Raw genomic sequence first — 24,132 nt, 5'->3', positions numbered from 1 at the left:
AGCCTGGTGGGCTACAGTCCATGGGGTTGCAAAGAGTTGGACATGACTTGAGTGAGTGAGCATGCACACACAGCCAAGAAATCACCTGAGGCCAGGAACCAGAGAAGCTCATCAAGATTACCTGAAACCAGATTAGAGGAGTGTAGGCCTTGCACACACCCTGATCTTAGCAGCAACCCCACCCTTGAACTGTTACCATGAAACTCCCCATCAAATCCTCCCAGGTTGAGACACATAGTTTTTCAGGGCAGGAGCTGGCTGTGTCCCCATTTGCTTGGCAAAGCAATAAAGCTATTCTTTTCTGCTTCACCCAAAACTCCTCTGCTCGGTCTATCTGTATTTAAATATTGCAGACAGATGTATCTACCATCCTGATCACGCTATGTATCATTTCCTCACACATCTGTATATATCTGTATACTTTTACAACATTAGTATCTCTTCTTAGCCACCTGATGCGAAGAGCCAATTCATTAGAAAAGACCCTGATGCTGGGAAAGATTGAGGGCAGGAGGAAAAGGGGGTGACAGAGGATGAGACAGTTGGACAGCACCGCTGACTCAATGCGGACATGAGTTTGAGCAAACTCTGGGAGACAGTGAAGGACAGGGAAGTCTAGTGTCTGTGCTACAGTCCATGGAGTCGCAAAGAGGCAGACAAGATTGGGTGACTAAACAACAATAACCATATGTGTTTATATGTGTATCTGTATATTTTCTTGAACATTTTAATGCCTCACAGAGATGAAATCACATGTATGTGTCATTTCTGCCTGCCATGGCTCCTTACTTAATCTACCTACCTCACTTAATCTCTTATTAGTGTGAAGTGTTCATGCTGAAAGGTGTTGTCTTGGTCCATTTACTTTCCATGTAGTGGAATCTTTTCATTCCATGCATAGTCAAGAATGACACAGTTATCTATTCAAAGGGCAAATCCAATCATGTCAATCTCCTGCTCAAGATGCAGTTTTCTACTGCTTGAAGCTGAGGACTACAATCAAGGTCTGGCTTGATTTCAGGCTCCTTCACTGCCAAACCTGTCCTAAGCTTCTGGCTTCTTCTCCTCCTATTAATTAACTCCTACTCACTCTTCAGATCTCAGCTCAGATTTACTTCTGTGAGAAAGTCTTCCCCACCATCTCTACCACACCTGTCAGATCACCTCTGACATGCTTTCATAACAATCTTTTCAGAGCCAATAGTTACCTGATTAAATTATAGGTCATACCTCCCTATCAAAAGTATAAGTCTGCAGAGGCCATATCTATTTTTGTTCACAATTACATCTCCAACAGCCATACTGAGTGCCTGGCACTTAGTAGGTGTCCAGCAAAACCTGGCTGGATGAATGGGAAAAGAAGTATTGGAAATTTTTTTCTGCCTAGTAGATAAACTTTTCTAATTAATTTTCCTGAATTTAAACTTGGGCTTCCCTGGTGGCTCAGATATTAAAGAATCTGCCTGCAATGCAGGTGACCTGGGTTTGATTCCTGGGTCAGGAAGATCCCCTGGAGAAGGAAATGGCTACCCACTCCAGGATCCTTGCCTGAAGAATTCCATGGACAGAGGAGCCTGGAGGGCTACAGTCCATGGGGTCACAAAGAGTTGGACACAGCTTGTTAAATACTGTTAAGCCCATAGACAATGGACTGATCCGGTAAGCCTTTATTCAGCAATTCTTGAATCAGGAATCATCCAATCTAGCAGATAGAAAGAAGCTCCAAAGAACTGTGCAACATGAGTGATCTTACAGATCAAAGCTTAAAAGAATCAAGGAATTATACAAGCATCCCCTAATTGGTTAAAGCAGCAGCACTGCCTTCCTTATGTGGGGTAAAGAAGATCTCTACTTGGGTGATGTAACTTGTGCTGAGCAGGCAAGTACTGACTTAGGAGAGCTTCCTTTTCTGGGAGAGCTGAGCAGAGATAGCTAGGTAAGTTTTGGTTTGCTGATGTGGGGCTCAGTATGAGCAATGCCATCTTGGGCCTATTTTAGATTTTATGCCACTACTTATTCCAGGATTTAATCTCAAACCCTGACTGGGTGGCTGGGACTGGATACAGCCTACCTCTGTAAACAACTAGAAAGCTGGGGTGTTCGAGACAAGTCATGTCTTACTCTGTGACATCCCATGGACTGTAGCCCACCAGGCTCCTCTGTCCATGGGATTCTCCAAGCAAGAATACTGGAGTGTGTTGCCATTTCCTCCTCTAGGGAATCTTCCCGACCCAGGGATGGAACCTGAGTCTCTTATGTCTACTGCATTGGCAGGCAGGTTCTTTACCACTAGCACTACCTGGGAAGCAAACTAGTGTTTTTGAAACAGGAAGGAAGAGGGCAGGGCACAAACTTTAAAAGAACGACATACCCAGAGGACATGACATAAACTGATTAGAACCAAATAATCCAAATAGTCCAAGTTCCCCTTGAACTTCGGCCTCAGTGCCTTAATAAATGCTCATTGTAACACATCAGCAAGCTAGGTGACGTCCCTACCAGCACCATGACAATTCCAAGGTGGACCATTAAAGATCAAAAGGTGGGCAGTGGCCCAGTTCCTGAAAATCCCATCCTTCAACTGAAATAGAACAATCCTCCCACTCATTAGTCTGTGAAATGGTCCACTCCTGTAAAAACTAAAAACAGCATCCTTATGGCAGAAAGCAGAACTAAAGAGCCTCTTGATGAAAGCGAAAGAGGAGAGTGAAAAAGCTGGCTTAAAACTCAATGAAACATTCAAATGAAACACTCAATGAAAACATTCAAAAAACTAAGAACATGGCAGCAGATCCCATCACTTCATGGCAAATAGATGGGGAAACAATGGAAACAGTGACAGACTTTATTTTCTTGGGCTCCAAAATCACTGCAGAGGGTGACTGCTGCCATAAAATTAAAAGATACTTGCTCCTTGGAAGAAAAGTTATGACAAATCTAGACAGCATATTAAAAAGCAGATATTACTTTGCCAACAAAGGCCCATCTAGTCAAAGCTATGGTTTTTCCAGTAGTCATGTACGTATGTGAGAGTTGGACCATAAAGAAAGCTGAGCGCCAAAGAACTGATGCTGTGGTGTTGGAGAAGATGTTTGCGAGTCCCTTGGATGGCAAGGAGATCAAATCAGTAGATCCTAAAGGAAATCAGTCCTGAATATTCATTGGAAGGACTGATGCTGAAGCTGAAGCTCCAATACTTTGGCCACCTGATGCAAGGAACTGATTCACTGGAGAAGACCCTGATGCCGGGGAAGATTGAGGGCAGGAGGAGAAGGGAACAACAGAGGATTAGATGGTTGGATGGCATCACCAACTCAATGGACATGAGTTTGAGCAAGCTCCAGGAGTTGGTGATGGACAGGGAAGCCTGCAGTGCTGCAGTTAAGTGGGGTCACAAAGAGTCAGACACAACTGAGCAACTGAACTGAACTGTTAGGTGGTTAGAATAGGGAAAGGGAGTCCAAAATGGCGGTGGCTAAAAGACAAGGAAGGGAAAAGCCTGTGAAAATAGAACAGAGGAAGGTCAAAGGAAGGTCCGAGGACCGGAGTGAGGACTTCAGGCAGAACAGCGCTCCTGCCTAAGCCCAATTTGCATAGGACAGGCCCAGGGGGAAGAAAAAAACATATAAAAAGAGGAACCAAAGGGCTCACTCTCTCTCTCCCACACGTGCATATGCTCTTTCTCTCTCTCTCCCCCGCACGATGGAAGATGGATTTTCCTGCTATCTTCTAAATGAAATAGAGCTGTAACACTGAACTATAACACTGATTTCTCTAAGAACTATAACACGGTCTGTTCGAGACCTGAGAGCTATAACATGGTCTGTCCAAGACCCGAAAGCTGTGACCCGCCAAGGGGGCTTTAATGTCCGTCACTCCAAATCTTTGTTGTGACGAGACAAAGAACCGAGGTGCATACACTCGCGAACTGTAAAAACTGACAACCCCATATTCTGGGGCTGCTCTCGCCTTCTGAGATGCTCTCGCCCCACACTCTTGTCTTGTCTGGAATTAAGATTGCTGGGAGAAATATCAACAACCTCAGATATGCAGATGACACCACCCTAATGGCAGAAAGTAAAGAGGAATTAAAGAGTCTCTTGATGAAGGTCAAAGAGGAGAGTGAAGAAGCTGGCTTAAAACTCAACATTCAGAAAACGAAGATCATGGCATCTCATCCCATCACTTCACAGCAAAGAGATGTCACTTTTACAACAAAGGCCCGTCTAGTCAAAGCTATGGTTTTTCCATAGTCATGTATGGATGTGAGAGTTGGACCATAAAGAAAGCTGAGCATCAAGAACTGATGCTTTTGAACTGTGGTGTTGGAGAAGACTCTTGAGAGTCCCTTGGACCGCAAGGAGATCAAACTGATAGGGATAGAATAGGATAGTTATACAAGTAGTTGTAGAAGTCCCAATAGGTGACTACAGATTGAGAAGGAAACCTAGGAAACTCTGGGAGGCCATTATTAAGCCAATGATAGCTCAAGAAAGCTATTGGAACATTATTCAATGAAGCAGGCTTGCTTAATCATAAAACCATAAACAAAACCACAAGATATCCCCCAGTGACTAGATGGAAGAAAGGTCACCACCCTTGTACTAATAAGATAATCCTAGTTTGACCTCATAGGGTCAAACAATTTCCTGCCTAATAGGAAGAAGGAACTAATGATGTATGTCTGATCTACATCTACCTGAAGAAGGCAGTCTTTTCTCATCCCCTTTTTTCCATTATTAATTGTAGCCCACTCAATCCTCCAGGCAGAGCTCCCTTGCCTGCCCGATTGCATCTCTTATAAGCATCCTATACTAATAAATCTACTTCTTGCCTATCACTTTGCCTCCCAAAGAGGATACGATGATTGGATGGCATCACCAATTCAATGGATGTGAGTTTGAGCAAACTCTTAGAGATTGTGAAGGACAGGGAAGCCTGGCGTCCTGTAGTCTATTGGGTCGCAAAGAATGGGACATGAGAACAAGGGAACAAAAAATGCAGAAACAAAGGTCTGTTGTCAGCAAGAAAAGTAACAATAGCAAAGATAATAAATCAGTTATAAAGATTCCCAGTTGTATTGCAATGGTAAAGACGAGCCTAAAGCACTGTCTTGAGTTGTTTTTTAGATTTAAGTTTCTTCTCAGGCCCTTTGGCTCAGATGGTAAGCAATCTACCTGCAATGCAGGAAACTTGGGTTATATCCTTGGGTGAGGAAGAACCCCTGGAGAAGGGAATGGCTACCCAGTCCAGTATTTTTGTAGTCCAGTATTCTTGCCTGAAGAATCCCATGGACAGAAGACCCTGGGGTTACAGACCATGGGGTCATGGACACGACTGAGTTGGACACACTGAGTGACTATTACTAACTTTCAGGCCCTTTAACCACCAGATCAACTGGACTCCAAGGGACCAAGATGTTGACTTTTCTGATTCTCAGTGACTTCAATCAACTAATGTTTGGACTGGACTGCCCAAGGTGTTCAGTCATGTCTGACTCTTCGTGACCCCATGTACTGTAGCCTGCCAGGACCCTCTGTCCATGGGATTTTCCAGACAAAACTACTGGTGTGGGTTGCCATTTCCTCCTCCAGGCGATCTTCCCTATCCAGGAATCCAGCCAGAGTCCTCAGTGTCTTCCTCATTGCAGGAGGACTCTTGACCTGCTGAGTCACAGGGGAAGGCCAAATCCCTCTATGAACATGCATGAACCCCTAGCTTAAAACTTCCCCAATTTTGCTATCCAGGGAGACACTGCTTTGGGAAGGATCCTTGGTGTTCTCCCTATTTGCTGCAAGTAATAATAAATCCTTCCTTCTCCAAATTCTGTCTTTTGGTTCAACATCCACCAAGAGGCAAACCCAGTTTTCAGGTAAAAGACATAAGGACAAGGAATTTCACCAGAGTTAAAGAGCAATACATTTCCTAATGACAAAAAAAAAAAAAAAAATCAATTAATTGAGAAGACATGGCCATCCTAAATATGCATGTACCTAATATCAAAATTTCAAAATATGCTAAATGAAACCTGATAGAACCAAAGAAACTAGATGGAATCAAAAGGAGAGATAGACAAATTCACAGTCACAATTTTAGTTGGAGCTTTCAATACTGATCTCTCAGCAACTAACAGAACAAAAAGACACAACAACATCTCTAAGGACACAAGGGACATGAAACAATATTATCTTTTCAAGTACACATGAAACATTTATCAAGACAGATAATATTCTGAGCCATAAACTAAGTCTTAATAAATACAAAATGATTGAAAAACTGTGGAGTGTTCCTTTCTACTACAGAATTAAATTGGAAATTAATTGCAAAAGTTATCTGGAAGCTGCCCAGATATATAGAAATTACACACATCCTCATAACTCACGGGTTACAGAAATTGCAAAGGAAATTAGAAAATAATTTGAAATAAAATACAATCCATCAAACATAGTGAATAAAACGGATAAACTTCTAGCTAGACTGATTAAGAAAAAAGAAAGAGGATATAGAAACTAACAATATCAGGAATAAAAGAGAGGACATCTCTGAAGGTATTAAAGGGCTAATAAGGAGGTAGGTAGCATGAACAACTTTATGCCAATCAATAAAATGGGTGAATTCATTGAGGACATAAATTGCTAAAACTATTTCAAGAAACAATTTAAAAATTGGCATAGTCTTATATCTAGTAATTACATAAAATTTATATTTAAATATCTTTCTGTAAAAAAAAAATCCATGTCATATGGCTTCACTGAATGCCATTAAACATTTAAGGAAGAAATAATACACAAACTCTTTCAGAAATTAGAGGAGGAAGCTCTTACATGTTACTTTATGAGGTCATTATCTGCCAACACCAAAACCACATGAAGTCATTACAAGAAAATGGCAGATTAATGTTGTTTCTGAAGGACAGACATAAAAATCCTTAACAAAGCATTAGCAAACTGAATCCAGAAATGGAAATGCAAAGGACCTAAACTAGCCAAAACAATCTTACAAATGAACAAAAATGGAAAACTTAAACCATTTCATTTTAAGACATAGTAATCCAGGGGCATTTCAGGTGGCGCTAGTGGTAAAGAACCCGACAGTCTATGCAGGAGACATAAGAAGCTCAGGTTCGATCCCTTGGTCAGGAAGATCCCCTAGAGGAGGGCCTAACAACCCACTCCTGTACTCTTGCCTGGAGAATCCCATGGACAGAGGAGCCTGGCAGGCTATAGTCCATGGGGCAGAGTCAGACATGGCTGAAGCGACTTAGCACGCACGAATGCATAGTAATTGAGACATGGACCAGTGGGACAGAACAGAGTCTAGGAACAGATGTGTGTGTGTATATATATATATATATATACATATATATGCATATATAATATATACAATTACATATATAATTCATAAATAATTTTATTATATATAATTTGTAAAATAATGTATAACATGATATACATTATATAAACTATGCTTTATATATTTCTTTTTTCAACTGATTTTTGCTGTGTGAAGGCAATTCAATGGGAAAAGTCTTTCCAACAAAAGATAAACCACTGGATATTACATGAAAAAAAGGAGCAATGATCCTTATAGATAAATATTAACTCAAAATGGATCATATACATAAAAGTAAAAGCTAATAATATGTAAGTTCTAGAAAATATATTGGAGAAAATCATCACAACCCTGGTACAAGCAAAAATTTCTCTGATGAGATACAATCTAATCACCAATTACAGAAAATCAGTGTTGATAAAATTGTACTTTATCAACATTGAAACCTTGTTCTTTGTTGACATTGTAAAGAAAACAGAGGCAAACCATAAAATCTAAGAAAATATTTGTAAAATATATATTTAATTTTATATCCAGAATATATGTATCTTAAAATTCAACAATAAGTAAACAAGCCAATAATAACTTGACAAAAAGTTAGAATAGATTCTTAACAAAAGAAGACATGTTTGGCCAATAGCACACGAAAACACACTCAATATTCATTAGGAAAAGCAAGTTAAAAGTACAGTGAGAAAAAAAATAAAAGTACACTAAGGACTTCCCTGGTGGTTCAGTAGATGGGAGTCTCCTGCTAATGCCAGGGACACGCATTCAGTCCCTGGTCCGGAGGATTCCACGTGCCACAGAGCAACTGAGCCATGATTACAGAGCCCATAGTGCTGCAACTACTGAAGCTTGTATGTCCTAGAGCCTGTGCTCTGCAACAACGGAAGCCACTATAATGAGAAACCCACGAGCAGCAACGAAAGACCCAGTGCATCCAAAAATAAATAAATAAAATATAAGCAAGTGCCTAGGAAAAAAAAAAAAAAAAGTGCAGTGCAATACCACAATACTCTAAATAGAATGGAGGATTCCCTAATGGCTCAGGGGGTAAAGAATCCACCTGCAATGCAGGAGATGTGGGTTCAGTCCCTGGGTTGGGAAGATCCCCTGGAGGAGGAAATGGTAACCTGCTCCAGTATTCTTGCCTGGGAAATCCCATGGACAGAGGAGCCTAGCAGGCTAAAGTCTGTGGGGTTGCAAAGAGTCACGTGCAACTGAGCACGCATGCAAATATAGAATGGCTAAAATTGACTGATAATACCAGGTGTTAATAAGGATATGGAGCAACTGCAACCCTCAGAGTTGCTGGTAGTGGTCTAACCACTATGGAAAACCATTCAGCAGTTTCTTAAAAAGTTAGACTTACACCTAACCATATGACCTATCGGCTCCACTTCTATGTATTTAGTCCAACAAAATGAAAATGTATGTCCACACTTTTTATATCAATGTATACGAAGCTTTATTCATAACAGCAAAAAACTAGGAACAACCCAAACATCCATCAACAGATGAATGGATATAGAAATTCGGTATATCCATTCAATGGAACACTATTACCCTTAATAAGGAATAAACTATTTAAATATATCTGCAACAACATGAATGAGTTTCAAAAACATTATGCCGGGCCAAAGAAGTCAAACCCCCAAAGCAAACACCATATGAGTCTATTTATACAAAATTCTAGATAAAGCAAACCAGTCCACAGGGTCAAGAAGTACATCATTGGTTGCCTGGGCTGGAGGCTGTCAGGGGTGGGCTGGGGGCATGATTTGCCAGGGCACAAGGGAACATTTTTGAATTTATGGTTTTCTTATCAAACTTATGGTTTGAATCATTCTAGAAAGTCTCATAGCTAAGGTTTGAAAGTCACTTAGGGGAAGAAGTCCTCGTTGGATGGATATGATCTATACCTTGATTGTAGTAGAGGTTATGGGGGGCATATATATTTGTAAAAAAAAAAAAAAAAAGCACCTAACCATACATCTAAAATGGGTGCATTTTAGTTTATGTAAATTACAGCTTACTAATAGTTCATCTAAAAAATGAAATGGTTAAAAAAAATTGCAATTTTCTTAGATACCCTCCAGACTTAGTGAATCAGAAGGCTGAGATGGTGGGGGGACTCCCTTGGTAGTCCAGTGGCTAAGACCCTGTGCTCCCAATGCAGGGCGCCAGGGTTCAAGCCCTGGGTAGGGAACTGGATGCCACAGGCTGAAACTAAAGATTCCCAAGCCACAACAAATATCAAAGATCCCATGTGCCACAATTAAGAACCAGTACAGGAAAACAGCTCAAACAGTAAAGAATCCACCTGCCATACAAGAGACCCAGGTTCAATCCCTGGGTCGGGAAGACCCCCTGGAGAAGGGAATGGCTACCCACTTTGCTATTCTTACCTGGAGAATTTCATGGATGGAGGAGCCTGGCAGGCTACAGTCTATGGGATCACAAAGAGTAGGACATGACTGAGTGACTAACACAGGCAAATAAATACTTATAAATAGCCAGGATGGTCAAGAATTTATGTTAAAACAAAATCCCCAAATGATTCTGTTGATCAGCTAGGCTTAAGAAAAGCAGATACTTTAGGAAACACAGATAGTCAGACTTGTTAAAATTTGACTATCAACAGTATATTCCCTGGGTTTCACCAGACACCAAATGAAGCTGCTAAGTGAACACTGTCCTTGGGTGCCCTTGACCATCATTAGTCTCTTAGCTTCAACCTGATCCACTTTCTGGTGGTAGGTAGCTCCCTCTGCCCCCAGTTCTCATGTTTTTATACTACTATTGACTGCTGTTTCCTAGTTTTTACCTTCTTCTTCTTCTTCTTTTTTTTAACCTTGCCACCAGTCTTGTGGAATCTCAGCTCCCTAAACCAAGGACTGAACCCAGGCCGTGGCAGTTAAACCCTGGAATCCTAACCACTAAACCACCAGGGAACTCCCTAGATTTTACCTTCTTTACTTTTTACTTCCTTTTTCTTTTGTAAAAGGAGGTAAAGGGATCATAGCTAATACACTGTACCCACAAAGTATTATGTGCTGACTCCTTTATTTGGTTGATCCACTGGCATCTTTTGGGAAATGATGGCTGGACTTTGAAAGGAATCACAGGCCTCCCTTGATTTCCAGAAGTGTTAAGGTCAAAGCCTAAGTGCTTCTTCAGACCTGAGGACTTTTGAACAAGACAGGAGATTTACATGGTACTATCCCAGATTGCTCAGCAGTAAAGAATCCACCTGCAATGTAGGCAACCTGGGTTCGATCCCTGGGTTGGGAAGATCCTCTGGAGAAGGAAATGGCAACCTACTCCAGTATTCTTGCCTGGAAAATCCCATGGACAGAGGAGCCTGGTGGGATACAGCCCATGGGGTCACAAGAGTTGGACACGACGTAGCAATGAATAACAACAATTTTTTAAAACAGGGCTAGTTTTGATTTTAAAATGTGACTCTGCAAATCATCTATTACAATGTCTTCAATTACCTCTGAGCCATTCCACCAGCAATCAAACAAGCCAAGTCAAAGCTCTGAGGAGAACCTGCGAATTATATGCTGTCCCTGAGAGTTCCTTGGAGATGATCCGTTTACAGTATCAAATTCTACCAGACCAACTCACAAATTTTCCTTGGAATCCTGACCCATGACGTTTCTTTTTGGCATGCTGATCTGTCTTCTTTCAGAATCAGTTTTTCATGATTTTGAGCTGAGCCTGTTCCTGAAATAATCATCATCTGGCTTCACCGACTGAACTCAACTGGGGATGTACTGGAGTCTGTCCTCTTGGAAATGTAAGTGAAACGTAACAGACCACAAAGAGCTGTATTTACTAAAATGGCTTATTCTCTTTATACTCTTGGCCTTGAATCAATCTTGAAAGTTTTATGGCCAAGATCTGGAGGTCACGTGGGTTCAGAAGCCCTCATCAGGTTGATTTTAACTGACTTTATCTCCTATTTCAGGTACAGTGTGCACCTTAAAAATGGAAATTTAGGGAGGGTTTCCCTGGTAGTCCAGTGTTTAAGAATCCACCTGCCACTCGGGGGACATGGGTTTGAGCCCTGGTCTTAGAAGGTTCCACGTGCTGTGGAGCAACTAAGTCCGCGAACTATAACTACTAAGCCAGAACTCTACAGCCCGAGGGTGGGAACTACTGAGCCCATGCACAGCAACTACTGAAGTCCACGTGCCCTAGAGCCCACGCTCCACAAGAGAAGCCACCACAAGGAAAAGCCTGGCACGGCAACAAAGAGTAGACCCCGCTGGCCACAACTAGAGAAAGCCCAAAACAGCAGTGAAGACCCAGCCAAAAACAAATTCAATAAACAAATATTTTTTTTTAAAAAATGTGAATCTATTTTCTGTTCCTTATTCTAAAACTAAGGCATGACTGCTTGCCAAAAAAACTCAGAGAATGTAGAAGTCTTTAAGGATCCAGAATTAACATATCATATATATCAGGTTTTTCTACAAATGTATAGTATACACGTGTATTTTTAACACAGAGTCCTATGAAACATACTATTTTATCAACTACCCTTTCCACTAAATAAACAGTGAACTGCTTTCATAGATTATGTACACCAAAAGAAATGGCTGCTTACAACGCATATTCTCTATTTGAACAGTTAAAAGATGGACAGGTAAGTCGTGGGTACTGCCCACTGACTCACTCAACACCCACTTCAACTCCATTCTCACTGCCCTCCTTAATTTAAAAGCTGGAAAAATAAGCACTTCCTTTTCCAGATACCCCTAAGGTTGGCTTCCCCGGTGGTTCAGACGGTAAAGAATCAGCCTGTGATGCAGGAGACACGGTTCGATCCCTAGGTCAGAAGATTCCCTGGAGAAGAGAATGGACACCCACTCCAGTATTCTTGCTTGGAAAATTCCATGCAGAGAGGAGCCCGGTTAGCTATACAGTCCACGGAGTCACAGAATCAGACATGGCTGAGCGATTCACACTTTCTGCCTCCCTCCTGGACTTCCTGCTCCCCACAGGTGGCCCCAGGCACCAGCCATCAGGGAGCGGGGAGCTGGCCTCCCTCACAGCAACCCCAAGTCTCCAGCCAACCCCTAGATACTTACTTCTCGGTTGGACTTCTTAGGGCCTGAGATGAATAGACACCTTAATTTAAACCACTAAAAAAATAAACTGCAAAATGCTCTCTGGGTACTCGCTCGGTTATTTTTTCTAAGAAAAACTTGCAGAAGTAGAATTATTGGATTAAAGATACGTCTTAAAATACTTTCGAAACATTTTATCAACGGACACTGCCACCAACCCTTAATTGTTACTGACCTGGGTCCTTGGGATTTTCAGGCAATAAAATCTGACAAGAGGTAAGACGAGACTTTCAGGCAAGGCTTTCCTTGGGGCTCCCACGACGCCACCGGAGTTTTAAGACTAGAAACGGGTGCCGAGGAGAGCGGGCTGGCTCCTTAAATACGGAGAGGGTAGGGGCAGCTCGGTGGGCGGGGCAGAAGGCGTGGCTTAGGCGGCCTGCCCACCCCTCGGTGGTGCCGTGTGCAGCGCTCATGCGCAGTACCCTGCGTTTTTTTTGCTCCCGGCACTTTAGAGGTGGCCGTTGGTTTGTAGCCTTTTTGTATCTTAACTGTTCATAGTTGCCATGACTGAAGTTATTTTTAGTCCTTTATAGTTTCTTTGTATTCTGTTGCTTGAGGAGGTGATTACACTCTGCACTTCAGTAAAGGCTCCCAAGGTTCCTAACTATCACATGACGCAAGCACACTGGTCACATGCATGCGTGCTCTTTCATGACCAACTTTTTGCAGCGCTATGGACTGTAGCCCACCAGGCTCTTCTGTCCATAGGATTCTCCGGGCAAGAATACTGGAGTGGGTTGCCATTCGCTGCTCCAGGTAATCTTCGCGACCCAGGGATCGAACCCAGATCTCCTGCATTGCAGGCAGATTCTTTACCACTGCACCACTACCTGGTAAGCCCTGGGTCCCAAGTCCCAGCCTACCTCTATTTGAGTCTACTCCTTTCTCTGCCGTGCGTGCGTGCTAAGTCGCTTCAGTCGTCTCCGATTCTATGCGACCCTATGGACTGTAGCCCTCCAGGTTCCTCTGTTCATGGAATTCTCCAGGCAAAAATACTGGAGCGGATTGTCATGTTCTCCTCCAGGGTATCTTCCCGGTCCAGGGATCTAATCCGCAGTCACTTAATGTCTCCTGTAATGGCAGGCGGGTTCTTCAGTACTAGCACCCCTGGGAAGCCCATGCGCATGTTAAGAATAGTTAACCTGAGATCTGCCGTTTTAAAATTTCCCAGCTTCCGATGTGTAGCAAAAACCACCACAATATTGTAAAATAATTATCCTCCAATTAAAATAAATAAATTAATTAAGAAAAACCATTGACAAGGCTCTAAAAAAATTTTTCCCCAGCTTCATTTAGACAACTGACATATAATATTGTATAAATTTACTTAACAAATTTTGAAATGCACAACGTGGATTATGGATTGCACTTTTTTGGGGGGGCACCATTTCCAAACTTGATAGATTAAAAAAGGATACCTCATTGTTTCAATTTGTCTATCTTGGATTACCAGGGATAATGCATATGTTTAGTGAATGCCTGTATTCTTTCTTTTGTAAATTTCAGGTTAGATCAGGGAACTAACTTACTGGAAGCAACCTGCTTCCCTCCTCTTTGCTGGTGGGCAGTGTTGGGGTAAACAGCTAGCAGCCAGTTTGAAATTCCAGCAACTCTATTACATCCCTGTCACTTTCCCATAGGATGTTACAGACATGACCTCGGTTTCAGGTCTGCTCTTTGACAGTCCAAATGTCTCCACAACCCCAGCACACTTGGGAAGGACCTTGGTGAGAGATGTCTCAAAAAAAAAAAAAAAAAAGTTAGGGAGCCTTTGAGCATCTGCTACTTTCAGGCATATGCTGAAAAAGTTTCTGAACAACTTAAGTTGCTACTTGTCATCCAAAGGACTGAGCCATTCATCTTCTTAAGTTGGGTGGAACCAGACACCCCAACAGTCAGAGGATAGCAATTTCCTACAGGTGACAGGAATGTCTGTGCAGAAATCACATTTGGCAAATAATATCATTTGGGTAGATCATGTAATGGATTCTTTCATGGTTGCTACCCCATGTTGTTGTGGAATGACATGTCTATATTTACAAAAAAAAATTTTTTTTGTAAATTTAACAGAATTATATTTCACTTTTTTTTTTTTTTTTTCAGTTGCACAGCATGTGGGATCTTAGTTCCCCAACCAGGGATCAAACCCTGCGCCCCCTGGAGGGAGAAGTCTTAACCATTGGCCCACCAGGAAAGTCCTATTTAATATTTTAACTATGTTTTTGTAATCACCCAAGGCTAATGAGAATAAGGAAGTATGAATTGGGTACAAGGGCTAAAGTAAAACTCCTCAGCCTTTTTACACCTTTCTATGTCTGGATGCCAGCTTTCTGAGTCATTTTTCATTAATGATTTGTAACCTGCAGGGCCCAAGAGGGACTCACAGGCTCTGGATGACTCATAGACACTGAGGCTTCCAGTTCAAGGAGTAGACTGGTGATGATTTGCAAGTATTAACTGCAAGAGGCATCATCCTTGGGAAGATGGGCTGGTATCTCCTTCCCCTCTCAAAGTTTTCAACTTATGCCCTGCAACAGGAGGCTAACTTCTATGGGCTATATGTTGTTTTTTGTTCAGTCACTAAGTTGTGTCCAACTGTTTGCATCCCCATAGACTGCAGCACACCAGGCTCCTCTGTCCTTCACTGTCTCCCAGACTTTGCTCAGATTCATTTTCATGAGTCGGTGATGCTATCTAACTATCTCATCTTCCACCACCCTCTTCTCCTTTTAACTCAGATCTTTCATAGGATCAGGGTCTTTTCCAATGAGTCAGCTCTTTGCATCAGGCGGCCCAAAGTATTGGAGCTTCAACTTCAGCATCAGTCCTTCCAATTCAGGGTTGATTTCCTTTCTATTGACTGGTTAGATCTCCTTGCAGTCCAAGGACTCCTCAAGAGTCTTCTCCAGCACCACAGTTCAAAAGCATCAATTCTTCAGCACTCGGCCTTTATGATCCAGCTCCCACATCCTTTCTACATAAGTACAGATGGACTATATAAGGGGTTCTCAAACTTTGGGGTCTCACAATTCTCACATATTAAACAACTATCAAGGACTCTACATAGCTTGTTTTGTGACATATTGGAATTTATGGCAACAGAAGTTAAAACTGAAACATGTTTGAAATATTTACTTGTTCATCAAAAATTACAGTAATAAACCCACTACATGTTAACATAAATACTTTTTAATTAAAAAAAATTGCTTTCCATTGTAATGCCCTTTTCTATCAGGATTAACAGAAGATAGGTGGATTTTCACATTTCCTTCTGCACTCAAGCTGCTGAAGTATCACAAGACAAATAGCCTTTGGAAAATGCCACTATTCACTACTGAGAGAATGAAAGTGGAAAAGGCAAATACCATCATAGTGGGGGGCAGCAGAAAATGAGATGGTTGGATGGCATCACCAAAATAATGGACATGAGTCTGAGCAAACTGAAGGACAGGGAAGGCTGGTGTGCTGCAGTCCATGGGGTCACAAGGAGTTGGACATGACAGCGACTGAACAATCCTAGCGTTACTATGAAAGCAGTTTTGACTGCAAGGATCTTCTGAGAAGGTCCAGGAAACCCTCAGGAGTTCCCAGACACACCCAACACAACTCTTGTGACCTCCGAATTCAGCCAGTGGGAGCCCTGGCAATAAGACAGAGCCATCGGAAATTTCTTGCCCTACCTCATCTTTGCAGGGTGCATTCACTGAAGCTGGCTTGGTTTCTCAGAGTAAGGCTTCTTTCAAATGACTCTCTTCTATGCGTTCTACTTGCTTCTTCCATTACCCCTTTGGGCTTAGGGATAGAACATCTCTTAAGTTGTTACATTATTTGTCTTAGTTTTTCTACACTCTGTGCACACCTTCATAAATAAAAACTGAATTTATCCTGAAGCCCCTTTTCACCACCACATGTAACTCAATGAACAACAAACTCAATGAACAACATAAAAACTCAATGTACACAAAAACCAAAACTCAATGAACAACACAGAGCCTTGTTCTATACCTGAAGTTCTCAAGGTGTGGTCCCTGGAGCATAGGCATCAGTTATCACCTGTTAAGAATTAGAATTCACATTTTTGGACCATAAGACAGAATAAGAAATATTAGGGATGGGGCTCAGCAATTTGTGTTTTAACAAGCTTTTCAGGTGATTCTGATACATGTTAAACTGTGGCCCAGTCTAAAAACACTGCTCAAACAAGATAATGAATAATAGTGCCCTAGTAAATTTAGAAACTGTAAAGTTAGATAAAGTTAGCCCTTGATTAATATTAGCTATGGGAATCCCCTGGAGGTCCAGTGGTTAGGACTTGGGGCTTTCACTGCCATGGCCCAAGTTCAATTTCTGGTCAAGGAACTAAGATCCTGTAAGCTGTGTGGTGCAGCCAAAAAAACAAAAACAAAAAAGGCTTTTTCTTTAAAAATGGAAGATATATGTACCAAAATAGTATGTAGACTCTGTTGGGTGCATTTACAAAAATTGAGGTTTATTTTAAAAGTTAATATTTACAGCATGCTAGAAACTGCATTCTTTTTTTTTATTTTTATTTTTTTGTTTTTTTTTTTGCATTCTTTTTAACTATTCCAACTTATGAAAAATTGTGGATATCAAAACTTAAAGTGTGCAAAGGGGCACATGATTATCAAAACTACCTTTGTAGGGGGCTTCCCTGGTGATTCAGTGGCTAAGGCTCTGCACTTCCAGTGCAGGGGGCCTGGGTTGGATCCCTGGTCAGGGGACCAGATCCCACATGCCACAACTAAAGACTTCACATGCTACCACTAAAAAAAAAAAAAAAAGATCCTGCATGCTGCAATGAAGATGGAAGATCCCAAGTGCCACAACTAAGACCTGATGCAGCTAAGCTAAATATTAAAGAAAAAAAAAAAAAAACTTGTGAAGGTATCAAACCAGAGAAACTTGTAGATCTCTCGTCTATGGTTATCTATTTCCTTTTTTCCCCGCTTTGGCCAAGGATTAAACCTGTCACCCCCAGATCTCTTGTCTATGGTTATCTATTTCCTTTTTTCCCCCTTTGGCCAAGAATTAAACTGTCGCCCCCTGCAATGGAAGCTTGGAATCCAAACCACCAGACCACCAAGGAATTCCAAACCCGTTTACTTTTCCACCACCATATGGTAGTCAACTGTCAAATCATTGGGGATGGGTGAGGTACATGGATGTGATGACCAAGAAACCAACCCAACTAGCCATGCACTGAACTCTAAGCTTACTTCCATGGCTGAGAGGTGGCCCTTACGGTAACCCCTGTTCCCCCAACTTGGTGTAATGGCCTTACCAGTCTATCTGCCCTCCTTACCATGAGCCTTGGGACTTGCTGAGCTCTCTATGCACCTCTCCTATAAGAGGGGAAAGTTGGGAAAGGTGAGCTTTAGGTCAGATAGAGAGTACTGATCTAGTACAAGTTTTTAAAGGATATGAATAGTCCCTCTACTATATCCTGTAACAAATACCCGTGTTGACTTACTGTTTGTAAATATATGATTTTCATCTGGCTTTCTGAAATGCTGAAAGCCAGAATGAAGAGTTACAACTACTTTATACTGCTTTCTTCAAATTCTCCCTAGCTTCCACGTATTCCAGAATGGGACATTTTTTCCTTCTTGAAATGGTTCAAAAAATGTGCTTAGAGTAAATTCAAAGTAACATACCACACACACCAGTCAAACATAAAGACAAACACTACACAAAAATACCCAAACGAAACCCAAAGAGTAACATCAATTTTCAACCTCAACATACCCATAAAAACTTGACAACAATCTCTGTATCATGACTAAAGGGAAATCATCATCTGTTGACTATTTCCTTTGAGAAGCCATCTTCAGAAAAAGGTAACAATGTAATCATGTTTATATGGACAGACAGAGCTATACATTCTTCTCCCATTTTCACCTCTCTTTTCATTCACATTACAGACATTCACATTTCATTCACATTACAGACCGTATCTATTTGCACTTCATTTTGTGTGTTTCTGTTTGGATGAATTCTTATACATGTGCATTTTAAATTAAATCTAAATCTGCTTTAACACAGCATGAAAAAAATAAGACTGACCAGTGTCGATTTAGTTTCAACCGTGTTATATAGGAATCCCAAAGCATCACATTTCCTTGTACTCTGGGAACAATATATAGCCTGAACAAAAGGTTATACAGGGAAGGAAATGTAATTGATTCTGAAGAGCGTGAACATCTGCAGAGAATGTGTTGTAAGAGAAAACGATCTCTGAGGGTCCTGCTTATGATGACGAAACGGTTTCTCTTTACCCGGGTCAGAGAAGTAACTTGCTGCCCCTGCCCCCACTCCAAATCCAATCCCTAAGTAGAGCGAGATTATAGATACTAGAAGCTACTTTCTATGACACCAAAACCAACGGAAAGAGGAAGTAGGTACAGAAGACTTGACAAAACTAAATTTGCCCACTGGTGTTGAAAGGTCAGAGAAACTTTATTCTGGTGCAGATTTTGTCATTAAGTGTAAAGTGATTGTGGTCAAGTCAGTTTTTCTCTCTGAGCTTCAAGTTTCTCAGCTTCGACATGGGAGAGCTGAGTTGGACGACAGATACAGTTCTTTTCTGGTGCTGTCTGCAATGAGATTAACAGACTACTTTTTCATTGAGAAGTCTCTTAAAGTCTCAGACTTTCCATTTCACCTGGGAAGAGCAAAAATTCTAACACAAGTCATTTAAGAACATCAACATTTATTTAACATGATAAAAAAGAAATGAGATATGAACATTTGCATTTAAACAATAGTAAGTAGCCTTTAATACTTACATTACGTGTGCTCATTGTATAATATATACACAATGAACATAATTACATTTGTACACAAACTAAGTACTGGATTTGAAAACCTGCTTATTGCTGTACACATCTAGTCCAATGAAGTAGAAGCCCAGTACTTCAAAATACCTACATTTTAAATTGCTTTTTAAGAAAAAGTAAGCGGTAACATTTGTGTTTAAGCTGACAAGAGTGTGGCAGTAACTGCTGACAATGCAATCTGACTGAGAAATAATTAGAGCAGGAAACGAGACATACTTCACTTAGCAATAATAAAATGGCACATTTTAAATATATATATAAAATTTTTACAAATCAAGTGTGAAACAAAGCATTGCAGTAGCTGAAATGGGAGGAAGGAAAAAAAAAAAAAGGAAAACAAGCTTCACTGGAAATAATAACTAAATTTCTGTACTGAAAAGTGAAAAGAAATATAAATCCACCCAGACTTTAGAAACAAAACCTGGAGATCAGCAACTACGTAAGCTCTGGCTGTAGACCGCACACTAAGAAGCACCTTTACTTATGTGCTTTGAAATCATAGCAGCAAGCTGGTGTCAGAGTAATAACCTTGAGATTACATTACAGAACCTTGAGTGTACATATGGGCCATTAAAGCTGTTTTGGAATAAACATTTTCCAGAAGTGATAAAACGATGCTCTGTGGCCAAAAGCATCAGAACTATGAATTTCATAGATTTAAAATATACTGTACAATATCTTCTCACATTGCCAAAGGTCCATGTCCTCAGCTCTGAATGGTTTCAGCAGAAGTCAGTATAGCTGAAAAATACAGAGAAGGAAAATTACTTTGACATCTGCAAAGTTAATGAATGAACCTTTCCTAAAGTAACTGAGGGTGACATTCTCTAACAAAAGAACTGACAAGCATGGCCATGAAAATCCTAAAACATAATAACCATTGAAGGACATCTTCTCTTCATTTCCATAAGCTTAATTCACAAAGCAAAGAAACATAATGCAGTTAAATTGCAATTCAGATGGAAAAAAGGACCCAAACTTCTGGCTGAATTCAAAAGACTGACAAAATAAGCAGAGATCTGCACAACTTTACTAAAATATGTAGTATTATATCAAGCTGCCTACACAGTGGTGTCTCTATTGTGTGAAACCTCCCTAAGTCTTGCCAAAAAAAAGTTTAGAAAATGACACATGCACTTATGAGAAGATGGACTGTAAAATAACGCAAGCTTGAATGCCGCTGGTTGGTTGTGATGACTGCACGCCACAAGGTTAGAAAATATCCAGCAAACCCTGGATCTCAAGCCAGCAGGTAACGCCAGTGGTTCTTGGGACAAAAGTAAAACAAAACAAAATCCAGTAATAACAATTTAAGGAACCTGGCCATGTATTCGAGTTTTAACTATAAACATTACTGTCATAATGGTCTGAGTACAGTGAGTTGTAACTTGTTTATTGAACCAAAAGATAATGAGAGTGGCTCTTAGAGTACATGTCACCAAGATGACAGAGGCCATTGATCAACTCTTCGCACAGGCGGCATCAAGGGAACATAATGCTTATTATCCCTGTGTTTGGTGTTATTCTGTCACTAGTGGCAACTGCCACTTCTGAATGTATTAAAAGTTTAAATGTATGAGTGACCGAGGAAAGATACAAGTAAGACTATAACAAAGATGGGGTTTACAACCCCAGAAAGGACAACAATGCTGCAGAGATCCAAATGACAACAAGCGAAGCCTCTTCCGGGCTCCAGACAGACATGATCTCAAATAAGTTATAGATACAAGAAAGTTAAACATAAATCCTCTGGCTGAAAAAAAAAAGGGACATAGGTTAGAGCTTCTACCAAAAAAGGTGTGAATGGAAGTAGATTCTAGAAAATGTGAGCGCTACTGGATGAAAAACTGAGTCAAGTTAGTGTCTGTAGTCATTTATTTTGAGAATCCAAAAATCAAAGAATATGTTTATAATTATGCTCAAAAAATCTGTAGGTGTTTTCATAGCTTTAACTGTTTAACACAAATAGGTGGTAATCCTAAGACACTAAACATTAGAAGATCTGGCAGATACTGGGAGGGAAAAAAGTGCAGAAAAAGGCATAAAATGCTCGCTCTATACCTCACAGCTTTTCTGAAAAATAAAGTACCTAAGTACAAAATTGACATAAAATGCACCAGTTGTTGATAAAGTTTAAAAGTAAGACTTCAGGGGGCTTCCCTGGTGGCTCAGGGGTAAAGAATCCACCTGCCAATGCAGGAGACACGGGTTGGATCCCTCATCCAGGAAGATCCCACATGCTGTGAGAACAGCTAGCCTGAGCACCACAACTATGTAGCCTGAGCTCTAGTGCCGGGAGCTCCAACTACCGGAGCCTGTGAGCCCCGGAGCCTACGCTCTGCGACAAGAGAAGCCACCGCAACGAGAAGTCCATGAACCGCAACTACAGATAGACGCCACTTGCTGCAACTAGAGAAAAGCCCGCACCGCAACAAAGATAGAGCACAGCCAAAAATAAAGGCATAAAATTAAGGGGGGAAAAAAAGGACCTTAGAAAATTATTCTCAGTTCTAAATTGTGGTCAAAGGAATACTGGTCGAGAAAGGGCCCTCCTCCCTGTCCCCACTCCTGATTTTTAGATAACTACTTTACTGACTTAAAAGTATTTAGAAATAATTTCTGATGGATCTTCAAAGGTTTTAGATTCCATATCTAGTTGGCTGTACCGTGACCTTCTCGTAATCCTTAAAAATAATGAGCAAACTGTCAATATGGAAGATACGTCACCCTGACTGTGAAAAACATTTCTGGATCAAAATGTAATGACTTGAACTCAGACCTGACTGTGGAAGGAACCATGAGCTGGGAGCACAGCTGCAAAACACCAGGGGGCCTGTCCTGGCACAGGCCCTTCCCTCCGAGTTTGGCTGTTTTTACAGACGATTAAAGAAGAGACAGGGAAAATGCGGTCACGGAGCGCATCACTGAAGGGCTGATGTTGGAAAAGTTCTACTGCCCATGGGTTAAATGCTTGGTCTACCTGCTCTGCCAACTACCACTAATACACAGGACAGAACTCATTGCAGGTTTTGGTCACTCAAACAACAAAGGAATAAAAGTCAAGTTGACAACTTTAACGGCGAACCACAGAATCGAAAGGAAACGACATACTTGTCGTGAGACTACACACACATGAAGTGGGAGCCTTCCGTGAGCTGCGGCTGCGCGGACGGGACGGGTGACGCGGAGGAGCCGGGAGACGGAGGCAGGCTTTGCGCTGGAACACACCGAGAAAATGGGACAGGGTCAAACCCCGCAGACACCCCTGGGGCCGAAAATCCTGACGCTGGGGTCCCAGCACGGTCAGAACATGTGTCGGGAAGGAATTATTAGCTGCATTTCGCTTCTGCATTTTGGCTATTCTGACAGCTAATTATTCAGGATGAAATGTCTCTTGAAGACTGTTTAAAAATTCTTCTTCCTTGTACACCTTAAACTTATATAATGTTATATGCCAATTATATTGCAGTGAAACTGGAAAAAAAATGAAGAATTCTCTCTCCTTTTTAAATTTTTTCTTTCAAGGTTAATTTTCAGGTGTCTATTAGTCACTTAACCCTTTGGGTCTCACTTTAAAAGGCTTTTCTAGTTCCACGCAGCTAAATATTACAGATGGTCTAAGTGTTGTGGTTTAAATACACCCACATAGCCTTTTGGGCTTCTCTGGTGGCACAGTGGTAAAGAATCTGGCTGTCAGCGCAAGAGACCCCAGATTTGTTCTCTGGGTCGGGAAGACCCCTGGAGTAGGAAATGGTAACCCACTCTAGTATTCTTGCCTGGAAAATCCCATGGACAGAGGAGCCTAGCTGACTACCGTCCATGGGGTTGCAGGGTGGGATAGGACTGAGCACACACATACACACACATACCCCTTTAACCCAGACCTGCCATAAGAATAACCTGATGTGACCAATGATAATTTTTTGTAAAAAATGAGAATGCCCATGCACATTACCTTTAAAGTGATAAGAGACAAGGAAAAGACAGTGCTTCATATTGGTTACAAAGGAACATGGCTGATAATATACATTTCCATGTTACAGGTATATAATATACAGAAAATGCTCTTAAGAACTGTCCTAGGTAATTGAATTTCATTGTGCTTACCCTTCTGCAAAAAGACTAGGGGTGGCGGGTGGGAGGCAGAGAAAGGATTACTAAGAATAGATTTTGCTTATGGACTATTGAGAAGGAAAGTTGATGATTTATACTAGTGGTATGAGTCTCCTACCCCCTTTCCTTGCCAAAAATCATTAAAAAAGAAAAAAGATTTTGAAGAATCCAGAAAGTATAAAAGAATAGCATAGACAAAAATGTATTTTTTTTGGACATGCTATAGAGATTATGATCTTTTACTATCAGAGACATGGACTTACTATCAGAGGTTGGATTATGGTAGGAGCTAAGTAAGTAAATCCATTCGACTATTAATAGTTTAGATATTCAATCTCCCAGGGTTCCCAGAGGGGGAGAGGTTTATGAATACTCTGGGAATGCAATGTCAGAGAAATAGGTAAAATTTCCAAGTAGTAAAAGACCTTCTTAGAAAAAAGTTTTAAGGTATGTGTTAAGGTTAAGATTAAAAAAACAAACAAAAAGAAGGAAGTGACGTCCAAGTCAGAGAGAGGGCAGCTCTGGCTGCTGAGACAGGACTGGCCCTGGGCTTCTGAGTAGCAGCAGTCTTCCTGACCATGCAGGTGTGGGAAGGCGAAGACCTCTCAGTCTGCAGCTGATGTCCCCGAGTAGCCCCCTTGCTAGAGTCTCCATATGGCAAATAAATTCAGAGGTTCAGAGGAAGC

At 41.2% G+C, this 24,132-nt stretch overlaps 1 protein-coding gene across 5 annotated transcripts in view; it reads right to left on the bottom strand.

Annotated features, from left to right (window-relative positions):
• Nucleotides 1-18,563: 18,563 nt before the first annotated feature.
• The window catches only part of PLEKHA5 (pleckstrin homology domain containing A5), a 251,906-nt gene continuing 246,337 nt past the window's right edge, over nt 18,564-24,132 (bottom strand). For 4 of the 5 annotated variants that reach the window (XM_061125099.1, XM_061125095.1, XM_061125098.1 and 1 more), the window contains 2 exons: nt 22,445-22,550; nt 18,564-20,074 (listed from right to left, as the gene is read on the bottom strand). In XM_061125099.1, coding sequence (XP_060981082.1) covers nt 22,456-22,550 — 95 coding nt within the window. In that variant the 3' untranslated portion in view covers nt 18,564-20,074; nt 22,445-22,455. The remainder of the gene's footprint in view (nt 20,075-22,444; nt 22,551-24,132) is intronic. The other variant, XM_061125096.1, reaches the window with a different exon arrangement.

Source organism: Dama dama, chromosome 22, assembly GCF_033118175.1.
Source record: "Dama dama isolate Ldn47 chromosome 22, ASM3311817v1, whole genome shotgun sequence".
NCBI lineage: Eukaryota > Metazoa > Chordata > Mammalia > Artiodactyla > Cervidae > Dama > Dama dama.
The sequence above is the reverse complement of the archived record's forward strand: the minus strand, read 5'-3'. Positions and strand labels throughout refer to the sequence as shown.